At 39.1% G+C, this 16693-nt stretch overlaps 1 protein-coding gene across 1 annotated transcript in view; it reads left to right on the forward strand.

Annotated features, from left to right (window-relative positions):
* Positions 1-16693, forward strand: part of thsd7aa (thrombospondin, type I, domain containing 7Aa) — a 100175-nt gene that overhangs the window by 68736 nt on the left and 14746 nt on the right. The window contains exons 12-22 of the mRNA XM_053490479.1: positions 1453-1647; positions 3034-3300; positions 6301-6479; positions 6673-6678; positions 6777-6910; positions 7087-7240; positions 8757-8898; positions 8985-9100; positions 9202-9319; positions 13977-14122; positions 15196-15370. Coding sequence (XP_053346454.1) covers positions 1453-1647; positions 3034-3300; positions 6301-6479; positions 6673-6678; positions 6777-6910; positions 7087-7240; positions 8757-8898; positions 8985-9100; positions 9202-9319; positions 13977-14122; positions 15196-15370 — 1632 coding nt within the window. The remainder of the gene's footprint in view (positions 1-1452; positions 1648-3033; positions 3301-6300; positions 6480-6672; positions 6679-6776; positions 6911-7086; positions 7241-8756; positions 8899-8984; positions 9101-9201; positions 9320-13976; positions 14123-15195; positions 15371-16693) is intronic.

Below are 16693 nucleotides of genomic sequence, written 5' to 3' on the forward strand. Positions count from 1 at the left end.
TTTTCAGTAGATCAGGGAGACGATCATGCACGTCAAACCTGCATTTGTTGCATTTAAGAATAGACTGTTTGTCTTTTTAAACAAAAGTGCATCAAAGTTAAATTTTAAGAATAAAATTCAATTTATGTTAATATTTATATAGTATAGGGTATAAGCACTGCATTGCATTGAAATACTAAACATAAGTCTTGGTTCTATTAAAAAAAAAATGTATGCCATATACTCATACACAGTCACATAATTAGAAATAATATCTAGAAATATACACATCAAAACTTTAAAAATGTGATCTCTGTGGCTTTGATCATGGCATGTTTTGCTAGTGCTTGATTAAATATTTAAAAAAGCTAATCTTCTGGCATTTTCATACCCAATAGTGTGAAAAATCATCCAGTATAGGCACTACTGCAATATTGAATTGCAAATATTCAAAATATTTTCCCTTCCTACAGTAAAATGTCAGTTTTGGCAATGCCGTTAAGAATCACCTTAACACATCACCTGGTATTTTCCCCATCCCATACTTTAAGTGTGTGCTTTCTGTAGCCTCAGATACCTTTTCTTGGCTGACAGAATTGGAAACTGTTGTGTTCTTCTTCCGATTCTCCTCAAATTTTAAAGAATTGTATTTTTTTTGTGATTTCATTTTTTTTATAAAAGTTTATATAATTTTAATTGTAATCGGCACAAATCATAGAACAACAGGTGTCCATATTAAAGTAGCCAGTGAATGTATTTCCTTTTTCCAATTTCAAATGTTAACATTCAAATGATGGATCACATTTAATTGAATATTATTTTATTCCCCAATTCTTGAAAACACTTCTTGAACTTTATTATTATCATACTGCACATAAGACACACAGACACAGTATCAATGCGCTACAGACTCACCTGCTAAGCTTAGGAAGAGCTTGTTTCCTTAATTAATGTAGTTATAAAAGTGCTAAGAGTTTAAGTGCTTGTGAAAGACTATAAAGGACTAGAAGAGTCCATAAATAAGGACACTTCAGCGGTAATAAACGGAAAGCATCAAACTAGAGCGTGAAGTTTAAGAGGCTATCTGGACTTTCTTTTTAGACTTCTATTAGCGGCATAAAGAAAACGGGCAATAGATACTCCAGATCGGATCATAAGGCAGACTTTTAGCAGCTCTCTCTCCATTAGGCCTCATTACCTGTAATAGAATCCTGGCGATCGCAGACACGGTTGGAGGGGCAATCCGATTCAGGGCCTTTTATTCTCTCATACGTGTGTGGATCCATTCAACTAGTCAATATGCATTACACTATACAGGTGCTGATCCATCCATTGCAGTCGGTTTTTATTTCATAACTCTAAATGAGGCTGGTTCAATGGTGCAGTGTTAAAGTTACTATAACGATGCCTCACTTCATGAAACGTTTTTATGTATTTTTTGTATTAATTCTGTTTTCGTTTCTCTCGTTTAAGCGGTGTCTTGCAAGAAGCAGGATGGTGGACAGGTGGACATCTCATCCTGTTTGAAGCTGGCTGGTCCCATGCCCCCTCTCACCCAGGCCTGCCAGCTTCCATGCCAAGATGACTGCCAGCTGACTGCGTGGTCCAAGTTCTCCTCCTGTGCATCCGATTGTGTGGGGGTGAGGACTCGTAGGAGGGCACTTGTAGGTGAGTGCGGTAGATTTCGCGACCTTGTTGGCAATTGGCGGGACATTTTTCAAATTGTCTATATAGTCCAAATAACCATGATGGCTTCAACACATACAGTAGTCTTAAAATGTACATAGTTAAAGGACTTTTTGACCTTCTCTCTTTTGCTATGTATGTGTGCATCTGTATTCACAACTGGGAAGCCCAAAGAGAGACTCACATAAAGTATACTGTAATAAAATCATCACATAGTATCATCACAGGACACAAGCACCCACACTCACACACTACCGCCAATTTCCAATCAACCTACATGTACTTCTCATGGTATTGAACTTTGAAAAGAACCCAGAGTACCCAGTGGAACCAAATAGAAACCATAAAAATGTATTGAAATATATGTAGCTTGTAAATTAATGTGATTTTATTACTTTACAAGATGGTGTGTAATAATAATCACTTATTGACTACATACTGTATATATTCTAAATAACATTTGTTCAATAGTAACATTACCTGTATGTTGTCCTTAATAATAACAAATGGTGCACGCCAGGCCTAAACATCTTTATTATTATTATTATTATTATTATTATTATTATTATTATTTAGCAGGACTTAATGACTGACAGGTCATCTTGCTTGTCAGTTTTTCGGGAATTTGATGAACTGTTCATTTGTTTTTTCTACACTGATTTTAGTTCCCTCTGAGCTGAGCAGTTTTGCTTCATACAGTACAGTTTGGAGTATTAATTTACATGGCTGAATAACTCTACAGGAAACTTCTAGGTTATAAGAACACAGCTTAAGATACTACAAAGCTTACATCATAGAGTGTGTTTAATCAAATCAGAAGAAAGAAAACTATGAACTGGAAACTCTAAATTACAAGAAAGTAAAAAAAAAAAAATTCTAACCAAAAGTCTCTTAAAAACACTAAAGTCCAGAGGCATGTAGCAGCTCTGGTACAATCCTGACATAATGAAATATCATGTAGGCGTAACGACTTGATAATTATGTGGTGAAAGTAAATAGTGTTTCTGCATTGGGTGAAGGATCTTGCCGATGATTCAGTGATAAAGTTTTGACTCTTCAATAAGTTAAAAAGTACCCACAACCTTTCCCCCCCCCCCCCCTTTGACCTGGTATAAGACCTCCGCAAGTCTGGCAAAAGATATGTTTGAAGTTAGAGTTATGGTTGGAGATAGTTTCAGCTGTGTACATTCCAGCATCATTTTCAAGATCTTAACAAATATCTTTAAACCATTCTCCAAAGGTAGTTTCAAATTAAACAAATTGATCAAATTGGCCACAGGATTCCACTGTAGTATTGGGTCAATTGAACTTATTTGGTGACACAACTTTAAAATGCTTCGTATGTTTGTTTGCTTTTCATACACGAAGGTAAGAGTAAGAAGCGAGACCACTGTAAGAACACTCAGCTGTATCCTCTAAGCGAGACCCAGTACTGCCCCTGCAACAAATACAATGCTCAACCTGTGGGCAACTGGTCTGACTGCATTTTGCCTGAGGGAGGACGAGTGGAGGGTATCCTGGGGATGAAGGTCCAAGGTGATATTAAGGAGTGCGGCCAGGGCTATCGCTACCAGGCCATGGTGTGCTACGACCAGGATAACCGCCTTGTGGAGACGTCGCGGTGCAACAGTCATGGTAAGATACCAAAACTATGCTACGCACTACACAGACACATTCTTGTGTCGCATATGTGCAGTATTTAACCCTCTTTTACAGTACTTTTACTGTTTGTGTTATAGCCCACAAGTCAAAGAGAATAATATTTCATAAAATTTAATACAAAATATCTCATAATATTGAAGTCGGGAATAGAAGAAAAAACAATCATCTGGCAATAAATTAAGCAACACAATTAAAATGGAATGTAGTTTATATAAAAAAAAATCCCAAAGTTTGTCAACAAAAGTCAGTGACTGGATAAGGAGGACATACAGTAGTCAGTGAAGCAAAGTATCTTTTAATATGATGCTACCACCACCATGCTTCAGTGACGGTATGGTGTTCTAAGCTAAAATGGCACTGGGAAATGCTTGAACAGTGGGTTCTCCACTATCACAGGTTGCGGACCTGTGGGTTGCGCACAGAACTACTTTAGGAGTTCCATATCTATGAAGATGTTATATCACGTTCAGGCCTGGGTTATATTATAACAAATTATAACAAAAGTAGGGGCTTATTTAGTGACTTATGTCCTGTAAGTTTCAAGGAGTTCTATAAACATGATGCATAAATAAAGTTTTAATATAAAATAAATACTGGGCATTCCTCAAAATTCGGGGTGTAGTTTTTTTCCCCCCTCCCTCCCTTTTTTTTCCTACACAAAGGAGATACAAGGCCATTGTGTGTGTGTGTTCTCTATAATCAATTCCCTTCATTTGGCACATCTCAACTGGAGGCAGGAAAACACTCACCTCATTGTGCACACTTAGCATCCACTGATGGAAAATTCAATAGAGCCGAATCAATGTGGAGTGTGAGAGCCCATTGCATCATTCACAGCCCAAATCTGTCAAGGCGCCTCCGACGGAGCCAAATTAGCATTTTGCTAGGGAACGAGGGAAAACTCGCCTGGAACTGGAGATCGTTATTTCCGGAATTATATCCTGTGCTGCCTCAGAGCGAAGCAATGATGGAGGAATCTGATGGCTTTTGGGCGTATACAAAATCCTGGTGATGTTATGGAGTCTTGTTTTATGATTCATACTGTAGTCAAGTTTGATTCCTTTCCTCTCATCCAGATCCTACAGTAGCTTAAAGTTGATGATGTGCTCATGGGCTTAGCATTCCTAACCTGAAGCTATGCTGATGGGAATAGATCTCCTTCTTTATTACTGCATCATGTATCTACACTATTACTCGAGTTTGAGCACACAATCCTCACTTTGTGAAGGTTTTTTTATTTCATTTTTTTTGTCTATGTGTGTGTGTGTGTGTGTGTGTGTGTGTGTGTGTGATGGACTGATGTGCTGCCTGAGGCAGTTTGCAGGGGGTTGAGCTTGTCATGCTTTTAAAACTATAAAAGAAAACCTTTAGGCAGGAAGCCATCTGTGACCACTGAATCATTTAGAGAAAGTGGGATTCAATCATTTTAGCCTCGGAATGAAACTTACTTCGATCAGATTACACTTAACATTTTATACAGGTGATGTTTAAATAAGTCATGGAATTTGGGAGGCAATGAAATACCAGTATCTGTGATATGAAGGTGTATATTGCTTAAAAGGATGAAGATAATTGTTTGAACGAGACAAATGTGGAGAAATAGGCGTTCCTGTCTGCATCTGAACCTTATCTGAAACTATCACCATGGTTACTAACATGCATAAGACATTTCCCATATTCTCAGCATGAGCAATAGCAGGATCTGCTGTTATTGCTTAAACCAGATAAGACTGATGATGCTGGGGAGAAGGGAGGAAGATCAATCGCTAGGGGTTTTACTACAGCATGTCCTTCTCATGCTTGTTAGTAGATAACCATACCACTCCTTTATAGTAGCAAGGAATTCTTTAGGATTACCCTTATGAAGTCGTTTTGATTGTGCATTCCTAATGAGCGGCTGTATAAAATCTCCATCTATATGAATGTTACATACGTACATGATATATAAAAATCATGTACAACATTACAGTATATGTGGGGATGAATTTAGTGTGAATGTCACCGTATTATTGGAAAGAATTTTATTTCTAGACACAGTGCATTCAATTTTTTAATCACGTAATGAGTTTTAAATCATTTCTGCATAAGCTATATATTATGCAAGGGGAAGGAACATAATTTAATGTTTGCATGAGCAAATATGCGCTGGTGGTAAAAACACCTTAAAATGCATAAATTATTATCCCTTTACTTGTCTTAACACAACACACACACACACATGCATAACAGCCTCCACCCTTTTCTTATTCTGCATTTATTTTCTGAATCTCATGGCAAATAGTAAATGCTAAGATAGGAATGGTGTTCAAGTCAAACCAGGACTTTGCTTGAAGTCTTCTGGCTTTATGCCCTAATTCGCCACAGTATGGTGGATGAGAGTCTAATCTGCAGTAAAACATTTAAATGGTGCAAATGCTTTAAAAAAGGCCATATGTTTGTGAATGATGATCCCAGAGCTCTCTGCAGTCGTCTGCATGAATATTCAGCGAGTGGAACGGCTGATCCTTGAAAATTTATAACTTTTCACTGACTTATGGATGAGACACGTCTCTTGGTGGGAACTGTACACACAATCTTTCAAAAACATCATTTCACATTACAGGAACTTGGCTGAGAGCTATTGATGGTATCCGAGCACTAGTGAAACGCTGGGATAAGTGCATTAGTGTAACACTATATATATCATAGCTCATAACTATCTTCTATCTTCGAAAGTCCTGGTTTGACTTGATCGCCCCTTGTATAAATTTATTTAACATTTACACTGAAATATATTGCACGTTGATGGATGAAATAAATACTAATTAAAAACAGTACCCTGTGGCTATTCTCATCAAAAAGCAAAACAATAAAAAAGTCAATTAGCCACTAGTCCATTAGATTAACTGAATAACTACAGCCAACAGCTATTTCAGTTACATCTAATGAAAGAAATAATTTGTTATTGTCTTGTTTGTTCTTATTTAACCCCAGGATATATTGAAGAAGCATGTATTATTCCATGTCCATCCGACTGTAAACTTAGCGAATGGTCAAACTGGTCACGGTGCAGCAAGTCATGTGGGAGTGGGGTCAAAGTGCGCTCCAAATGGCTCAGAGAGAAGCCCTATAATGGTGGAAGACCATGCCCCAAACTTGACCATGTCAATCAGGTGAGCTGGGAGCTTTAAAAGTTATGTTTAATGTGTTCATTCAGCACCAGAGGTTCATGACATGTATTAATAACAGGAGGCGATAAATATTTAATAACCAAGACCAAGTCTAATACCACTCTTCAATGCATAGTAATAAGTCCTTCCATTTCTCTCTTTTTATTCTTTTCTGATGATGGGGATTACACCACAGGCTCAGGTGAGCAAGATATATACAGTATTTGTTTGTTTGGTTAATTGTTTTTAATTTATCTACCATATGTTTTATAAGATGTTTTTTCCCCTTTATTCGAACAGGTGTATGAGGTAGTACCATGCCAGAGTGACTGCGGTCAGTATGTTTGGGTAGCTGAGCCTTGGAGTGTCTGGAAAGTCAGCAATGTTGATTTGAAGGAGAACTGTGGAGAGGGAGTGCAGACCAGGAAAGTTAGGTATCATGTGTTATTATTATTATTATTATTATTATTATTACTATTATTATTATTATTATTATTATTAGTAGTAGTAGTAGTAGTAGTAGTAGTAGTATAGTAGTAGTATTATGTGCATTGACTTTACTTAAGTCCAATTTCCCCTAAATAGAAATCTCTGAAATGTTTCTTTAAAGGTGTATGCAAAATACAATTGATGGGCCTTCGGATCCAGTGGAGGATTATTTGTGTGACCCAGAGGAGATGCCTCTTGGAGCAAGGGAAAGCAAGCTTCCTTGCCCAGAGGACTGTGTTCTGTCTGATTGGACTGCATGGAGTCGATGTCCATTGGTGAGACAATTCATAACTATGTAAAGTTAAGAAAAATTTGTTTTTCACATTATTGCCTCATTACTGGCCCTATTGGCTTCACACCATTCAACTGTCTCACCAGCCATTTCTTTTTAGATTAACCCAAATAATACATTGTTTCAATCTGGCACGATGGTTAGCATTGTGGCCTCTTATCTACAGAGTCAAGGGTTCTATTCATGCCTTGGGTCTGTGCGCAAAAAAAATGAAGTTTGTAGGTTAAGTTTATTATTAAGCCTGTATTTGTCACATATACATTACAGCATGGTGAAAGTCTTTCTTTGCATATCCCAGTGTAACTGGAGGTCAGAGTGCAGGGTCAGGAAAGATACAGCACCCCTGGAGCAGATAGGGTTAAGGAGCCTTGTTTAAGGGCCCAACAGTGGCAACCTGGGGATCGAACTACCGGCCTTCCGATCAGTAACTCAGTGCCTTAGCCATCTGAGCTAGCACTGCCCCCAATTGTTTTGGTTTTTTTTTGTGCTTAGTGGGTTTTCTGTCATAGTCCAAAGACATAGAGATTAGTTGTAAGTAGGAAGTAATTTTTTTTTCTATTATAAAGATGTAGGTGCAGCACAATTTGATCCAGTTCTTTGTGAGCACTCACATGCAGGGCATTATTTGGGACAATAGGAGAAACCTCTGGTTAGGTGCATGGTGTTCCCTGCTCACCTAATGTTCTGTGGGATAAATGGGCTTAAAATAGGGAAAATGGAAGAAGCTTGTTCGATCACTTCAAATGTTATCCTTGAGCAGGGCTGTAAAGAGCATTAATTACCCTGCAGTGTGTCACAATGGGAGAAATGGCAGGAAGAGTCAAATCCTCCAACTGAGGATTTGACTGTGACATTACTTAACAATCCGTTTTCTTAGAAGGTTTTGCAATGCATAAAGCAGTCATTTTTTCCAGTCTCAAAGATTGCAAACCTTTTTTCTTTTTTTTTTTTTTTACCAAAATGTTATATTTGCTACTACACATAATGCTAAATAATAAAAAAGTTTTATGCATTACTTTGATTATTAATAGGCAAAGCAATAAACAATGCTTATTTGAGTTTCAATGTTGAATTTTTTTTTCAATGTTTTTTCATTGTTAGCATGTTACAAATATTACTCATGCACACATTGTATGATGCATACCAGATCTTTTCACACACACACCATACTGTAGACTTTCCATTCACAAAACAGTACAAAAACTATATGCAACAACAACAAATCAGATTGGAAATACGAGACAGTTTAGAGGAAATGGTCATGACCTGGTATGACTCGAGAGGAAGGATAGAGCATCTCCATTGATGATTGAATGTTCTAAAAATTAACCACTCATTACAAACAGGGTAAGCTGAAAAGCTTTTTACAGTACAATGCCCACCTTGCAATGCGTTGAGTGACAACCGTGGTTAATGACCAGGTGTACATCTGTTAGTGCTACTGTATGTCGTCTTGAGAGTGTACGTGACTTTCATAGAAAGAGTTCTGTTTGTTTCAGCCATGCAATGTAAATAACAGCCGAGAAAGGACTGCCATCTCCATCCGTCAGCCCGGAGCATCAAAACAGTGTCCTCCTACAACCGAGAAAGAGCCTTGCACCCTCAATACGAACTGCTTCCACTACTCCTACAACATAACAGGTATTCTCATTTTTGTGAATGCAATTTCGATCTAATTTAGTACTGTCCTGACTGCTGAGATTAAATTACCACCGTTCATTCTGTAGACTGGAGTACATGCCAGCTGAGTGAGCGAGCCGTGTGCGGGAATGGCATCAAAACACGCATGCTGGACTGCGTGCGCAGTGATGGCAAATCTGTAGATCTGAAATTTTGTGACGAGGTACTGTACGGTAGTGTTTCTTGGAATACTATGATGTGTTGCTACAGTATGTGAACTCTGCACAAACAACAACAACAACAAATCAATCTCTTGTGTTCCAGCTTAATCTTGAGAAGAAGTGGCAGATGAATGCTTCATGTGTGGTTGAGTGTCCCATCAATTGTCAGATGTCCGATTGGTCCTCCTGGTCTGAGTGCTCTCACACCTGTGGCCTTGCAGGTAAAACAACAAGACTTACAGTCCAACACACATGTCCTTAAGGGCTCTTTAGCTGGCTACGAGTCCTCATGGGCTCTACTCAGGACATTGAATGATGGTGAGGAAGTATAAAATGTAGCAACTATGATTCATTGAACTGCTTTCTAAGAGCGCCATATACCGTAAATAGGGAAACAATTTGTCGCTCTTCTGTCTAAATTTCTGGGCTTTCCTCACACTTTCCAAAATACATGCCAGGAGGTGTACTGGTGACTGCAAATTACCTCTACGTGAGAATAAGTGTGTGATTGTGTGTGTGTGTGTGCTCACAGCATCCCATCAAGGGTGTATTCATTCCTGCCTCACGCCAATTGTCCTTGAAAGAGGCTCCTGATCCACTGCAGCTTTTCCCAGAATAAAGAGATTAAAATGGAAAAGACGAATTTTCTTTAAAACCGGAGACTTTCAGAATAACGTCATCAGCAAAATGCCTGAAATCAGAGTATTGGATTAAGTTATCCCTTTAAAGCACTGTTTATGAGAACGATAATGTGAGTGTGTAATTTCATCAATTCGAAACACTGACTGAGGCTCTATTACACAGCACCCGAGGAACCGTTTCAATCCCTGAGCCAGAGTAAACACATACACTGACCCAAGTTATTGTAGCACTATTACTCTGCCCACAGACAGGGGGGTGGGGTGGGGTGCTGATGGGATATTCACAAAGCTGGCAAAGCAGGTGGATAACAGCTGTGGGGGGTGCGAGCTCAAGTTATGCAAAGATGGTTGGAATCAAGAGACTAATGCATGAAGAGCATGCATGACTTGCTCTGTTATCAAAACCAAGTCAGAAAGCCAGATGCAGTGCAGTGAATAAATCATCAAAACAAATTATTTTGTGAATGTTCCTAAGCCAAGTGCTACACAGTGACAGCTGGTGCTGAATTCTCCACCCGGTATCCCAGCAGAGAGTATCCCTGATGTTTGCTGCAGGATTGCTTGGCACCTAGGCTACTGACAAACACACAGTGCACCAGAGCACTGGATCTATCGCATGCTCAAACGCCAGCACAAAGTCCCATAGTGCTGTTGAATTATCAAATTTGATTGTTTAGAATTTAGAAAGAGTGTTGTGGGGGGAGGGCAGCGCTGTGACTTAGTGCTTAGCACTGTTGCTTTGCCCCTCCAGGGTTTGGGTTTTGATTCCTGGCCAGGTTCAATTTCCACCTCAGTGAGTTTGCATGTTCTCCCTGTGCTTGGTGGGTTTCCTCCGAGTACTCCGCTTTCCTCTGACAGTCCAAAGACATGGAGATTACGTTAATTAGCATTCCCAAATTGCCTATAGTAGGTTAGAGTGAGTATGCGTAAAATGATGGATTAGCATCCTGTCCAGAGTGTACCCGGCCTCTTGCCTTAAGTCTCCTGGGATAGGCTCTAGGCCCTCTGCGACCCTGAATACAGGATTAAGCAATCGTATAGACGATGAGTGTTTTTGTTCACTGCTAATTTTGTGAATTTTGGGCAAGCACATGACTCATCCGAGTCACATAAGGCCAACTGAATGCATTCAAGTGCTAAACTTTCTCATGTGTTATTCCCATTATATTGCATAACACTCTGGGAAGAAACTGCTCTCAGGTGCATGTGCCACATTAGGGGGCGACATAACACATTTCAAGGGAAGTGCTATCCACCCACTCCTGCCTGCGTGGGCTTATAGATGCCCATTATTGGCTAGTGTTACTATGACTCATTTTGAAAAGCAAGTACAGTATGCCACCTCTCAGATGCCCAAGAGCACGGCCAGTTCTGCTACCTACACTCCCTAGGCCGTCAAACTCATGAGCTCAGAATGATTGGGGAAAATGCATTTCTGTTACACAGCTCCATAAAAGAGTACCAGCACTAATTCAAACCACAGGTTTACATTAATGAGTTATTTTTTATACATATGTCTGTAGTAAACAATGCGTTATGTACGGAAGTCCTCAGTGTCAGTGCTTTGTCATGAGTTATTCTAGTTTTTCCTGGAAGTTTTCAAATGGGAGAAAGAGGTGGTGGTAAGAAGGTGGACTTGTAATGTAAGTAATAACAGGAAGTAACTAGTGTTTCACAACCTGAAATGGATAAAACTATTGGTTATTCTTGTAAAAAATAAAAACAAAAACAAAAGTCAAATTGCTCTGGAAGTGTGACTAAAACACTTCACAACTATCTGTTATTGGTAAAGGATCATTACGTCTCCCCAATGTTGATTATTTTTATTCTGCCCCCCATCCCCCGCCATTTTTTGCTACGATCCTACAATTTTAATGCGTCTTCTAGTAAGCCTCTCAGCAGCGACATTATCACGATGAAAGCCTGTGGAGAAGATGAATCGACAAATGCTAAGACTAGCCGGAGGGCAGTGCACTGGTGCGGGACCTGTTTGATCATCTTCGATATTAAGGAGCATCACATTGTGCCCTGTTAGGGCTGTGTGCAATCAAGCTCATTAAAAAAAACAACTCAGAAGATAATATAACTGAGAATCCTTGTGTGCTGGAGCGCAGAGAATTTTCCTCAATGGCCCACTGATAATCCGATATTAAGCATGAGGTGGTCAGGGGTCAGTCCTGCTGCAGAGAAGACTAATTGGGTGTTCTGGACCAGGTGACATTTGGTCACAAACATTAGGGAGTACTCAACCCTTGCTATAATGTAGATGACTCTGTTTTCAAGCTGCGTAGAAGTAGTGTATACTTAGCATGCCTAAGTATTATAACAATTGTGTCCGAGCAAAACATTAAGCTTAAGTTATAGCTCCTGTACATAAAATGGAATTTTGGCTGTTCAGTTTTACAATATTTGTGTAGGTTGTGCAAAGACATATCCTACAGCCGTAGATATCGCTCTAATAGGCAAGAAAATCAAGTAGATTCCCCCAAGACATCAACAAATCCCTGGTGCTTAATTGCAAGTGTCCCATGGGTGCCACTCTTAACCAGTGGGATGCATTTGGCATAAGAAATGATGCTCATGTCCTCCTTCCCCTCTCCCCCCTTCTGTTCCAGTCAAATTGCAAAACAGTAATGATGCCTAATCAAAGCCGTTCCAGGCACTCAAATTAGGCTGGGAAATGGCTCCACTGAGTGAGTTATGTGTAAGAGAGTGCCATATTAGTCTGGTTCAAGACACACATTATTGTAGGGTTTGGTATCAAGTTATAGCATGAGAGTGTAATATGAACTATGTCTGTTACAGTAAAGGGCTTTTTTTTCCATAATGACTACAAATGCTGGATGGTAAATCTTTAAATAGAGTTTGCAAGAGTCTTGATGAACTTTTTTCCAAGCTTCCTGGAGGACATTTTAGCAAGTCTTTCATTTTAAGTCCAGTGCTTGTACCTGAGCAGTTTCAGAGAATATATATATATATATATATATATATATATATATATATATATATATATATATATATATATATATTGAGGTTCTCTTTGGGAGTGACAAGGATGGATAGGATCAAGAATGAGTTTATCAGAGGGACAACCCACGTTAGATGTTTTGGAGATAAAGTCAGAGAGGCCAGATTGAGGTGGTTTGGACATGTTCAGAGGAGAGATGGTGAATATATCGGTAGAAGGATGTTGAGGTTGAAACTGCCAGGCAGGAGGTCTAGAGGAAGACCAAAGAGGAGATTTATGGATGTAATGAGAGAGGACATGAAGTTAGTTGGTGTGAGAGAAAAGGATGCAGAGGATAGGGTTAGATGGAGGCAAATGATTCGCTGTGGCGACCCCTGAAAGGAAACAGCCGAAAGACAAAGAAGAAGATATATATATATATAAACAATCTTTTGGCACTTTGCAGCCTGTTACATTTCCCACTTATTCCCACTTTACTGTAGAAGTGGCTCAAGACTTTGACAGAATTATACTGTATATATTTGTAATAAATAAAGGTCAGCTCGTTATATAAGGTATAAAACATGACAAGGAGCGTTTATTTAATTTAATTGCTTGTCAGTTTTAAATGCTTTTAATTAGGCAATGCTTTATACTTGTAACTATATACTGTATGGTTACATTTACTGTAATGTTGTGAAACTTTCATGAGTCACGTTAGTTCTTGCCATCGCTTACATCATCATCACTCATTTTTCTCTCTCATAAAAAAAAAAAAAACTGTGCATTTTACTGAAAACTGAATAAAGTGCATAGTCTTATGTCCTGCAGACTTTCTCATAGCAGGAAACGTATTGAAGTTACAATGTGATAAAACAGTAAATAGAGAGCTTCACTAATAAATCATAACCATAATATAGTGTAATGATCATCAATGACTATATGCTTTTTTTTCCTACTGTAAGTACCACCATGTTTTTAATCTGTTGATTAAACCTTAGATCATGTGTGGCATCTGGAGCACATGTGTGGCATACTGTGAATGACTTGTCCTTAATGAAAAGATCATGTAAGATCGAGCATGTTGATGTAAACCCATAAATAACAGTATATCACAGATCATGCAGTATGGTCTGAACCAATGTTTTGTTACATGGCTGCATTTAAATGATACCCAAAGACAATGCACTTTTTTTATTTTTTATTTAATATACATTTCTTTGTGTTTTGTCTATTGTCTGGACTTTTTTTTTTTTTTGCTTGTTACAGTTCTTCTTATTTTCTTTGTAGGAAAGTTATGGAGGCAGAGGACTGTGATCCAGGCATCTCAGGGTGATGGTCGTCCTTGCCCCTCTCAGCTGGAGCAGTGGAAGCCGTGTCCTGTTAAACCCTGCTACAGCTGGAGATACAGTGCCTGGTCTCCGTGTAAAGTTGAGGTCAGGCTAAATTGCATTTCGGGGTCGTGATTTCGTTATTTTCAATTGCTTGTTGTAGAAAAGCTTTCCTTAATTATTTTGTTTAGATCCTGCCTGGCTCAGTCCTTGTTCTTTCTCTTTTGCATTTCTCTGCTTGTCAGGTGTCTAGAGTGCTGAGCCCATTGTGGGTTGTAATTAAAGGCAACAGGGAGATGACACAGCTTGCTGTTCTCTCTCTCTCTCTCTCTCTCTCTCTCTCTCTGTCTCCTCTATTGTTTGCGAGGACTGAATGGTGCCACATGCCCCTGTCACAGTGCAGACTCAGAGGAAATATTACCTCTCTCCTTTGTTCTCCACTGCTCAAATCATCATGCACTGCCCTGGCTCCACCTTATAAGCGGATATGAGAAAAAAAAAATCTTAGAAGAAAACAAACAAACAAACAAACAAACAAACAAACAAACAAACAAACAAATAAATAAATAAAACAGCACAGCCGAGTTGTATGGTTATTGGACGACTAGGATTTTCGTACCCAAAAGTGGCCTCTGTGAAGCATTGCTAGAAGATATTTGTTAAAGGATGAAATCACAACCCGCCCTTATACGATTTTAACTCCCAAACCTTAATCTGATGTTAAGTTCAAAATTTAAAAACCCTCCAATAGGTGTGACATATTTAAATAAAGAGCCTAATATATCTTTTTTTTTTTTATCTGAGTGGGTGTGTGGAAAGTTAATGGACCTTTGCTGCAGTCTGAGAACACCGGTGGTACTGTAGATGCTGCATTGCTATGATGCTTTAGTTCTTCTCATTAAAAGAAAAGGCAGTGTGCTGTAACTGAAATTTGGATAATGAGTTATACAGTACCTGGCTTCGCTTTCCTCCCACAGTCCAAAGACGTGTGGATTAGGTTAATTGGCGTTCCCAAATTGCCCATAGTGTGTGAATGAGTATGTGTGTGTGTGTGTATCTGTGTTTATGCCCCAAGTCTCCTGGCATAGGCTCCAGGCCACCATGACCAGGATAAAGCGTTGTAGACGATGAGTAAGTGAGTTATACCTGACGGTTGTGGTGTACATGTGTGTATGCAGGGTGCTCGATGTGGGGAGGGCCTTCGGTTCAGGAACGTGTCCTGCTTCGTGTCTGACAGCTCTGGAAATAAGGGTGGAAGTTTGGTGGATGAGGAACTTTGTGGCGACCTGGAGCAGAGCGTGAATGGAGACAAACAGATCATTTTGGAGGAGGCTTGCACCATGCCATGCCCAGGTAAAACACTCCCGCACCTTTAGTCTGTCTCTCTCTCTCTCTAGGAATTTCATTAATTTAAAAATGCATTTTAATTGAAAGAAATGTTTAAGGATATGAACCAACATCCTTCTGAGACCTGGACTCTGGATAAAATGTATAATTTCTCCTGATAACCTCCTGAGAACATACAGTGATGTCTTCCAAAAGGAAGCAGTTTGGCAAAAGAACAATACCCAACAGTACTCATATGAGGATTTTACACACAGTGTAAATGTGATGTTCTTATATGAGGTCAGTCAGGTCTCAAGAGTCATGATAGAAATCATCCAGTTTCGCTTGTGAGTGCATGTCTAGTCAGAGTGCTTACAAGATAACTGCACTACATTATCTGTGATTATGGTGTAATGAGCCGCACAACTCTTTTTTTTTCTCCTTGTAATTTTCTTCACGCACATTTCAGGTGCAAAAAGATTCATTGCTGTTTTTTTTTGTCTTTTCTGCTGTCATGCCTCCACATAAGCACTATGTGCTAGCTAAGGTACTGTAGGTAATTGTAATGCAATGTAATTACAGACATAAAACCTTAATTCCCTTAGTAATTTACTCACACATATGAGGGAACGCTAATATTCTTGAAAGATAAAGCCTCATCATAGACTCTTTGAGCGTCTCAGTCCATCTTATTACCAGTTTAGCATATTTATGAGGGACGGTGACTAAATGTTTCCGCTGTGAAGTAGATTTCCCTGGACAATCCTGCCATCATCCTGATCACCCAGCCCCAAAGCAGTGTGATTTATTTGGAGCAATATGGATCCCGGGGTCTCTGGTGGACGTGCCACCAAACTCAGTTTTATCTTTTTAGCATCTTATTGGTGGGGTTTTGTGTTGAATCTAGTAAGGGGTTTTTGTTCTGCTGCAAATATGCAGTTTTTAAGCAAATTCTATTTTTAATCATGTAACAAAGTCAGTGTAAACCTTAATTTGGTGGAACACCCACAAGTGACTCTGCGTCTAATAAACTGGCAAGATAATCATACTTTTGAGGGTGTAGGTGAAACAGATTATAAATATATAATTGAGATGATGAGATGATTATGGCTTACAGCTTATGAAAACCCCAAATCCACAATCTCATAAAATTTAATATTACATGCATTTAATAAAACAAGGATTGTACATAGAACATATCGGACCTCTGAAAAGTATAAGTGTGCATATGTGCTCAGTACAGTACTTGGTTTGGGCCCCTTTTGCAGCAATTACTGTCTTAATGCAGCGTGGCATGGAAGCTATCAGCCTGTGGCACTGAGGTGTTATGGAAAACCAGGATGCTTCAAT

The sequence above is a fragment of the Clarias gariepinus genome, chromosome 28, assembly GCF_024256425.1.
Source record: "Clarias gariepinus isolate MV-2021 ecotype Netherlands chromosome 28, CGAR_prim_01v2, whole genome shotgun sequence".
Taxonomy (NCBI): Eukaryota; Metazoa; Chordata; class Actinopteri; order Siluriformes; family Clariidae; genus Clarias; species Clarias gariepinus.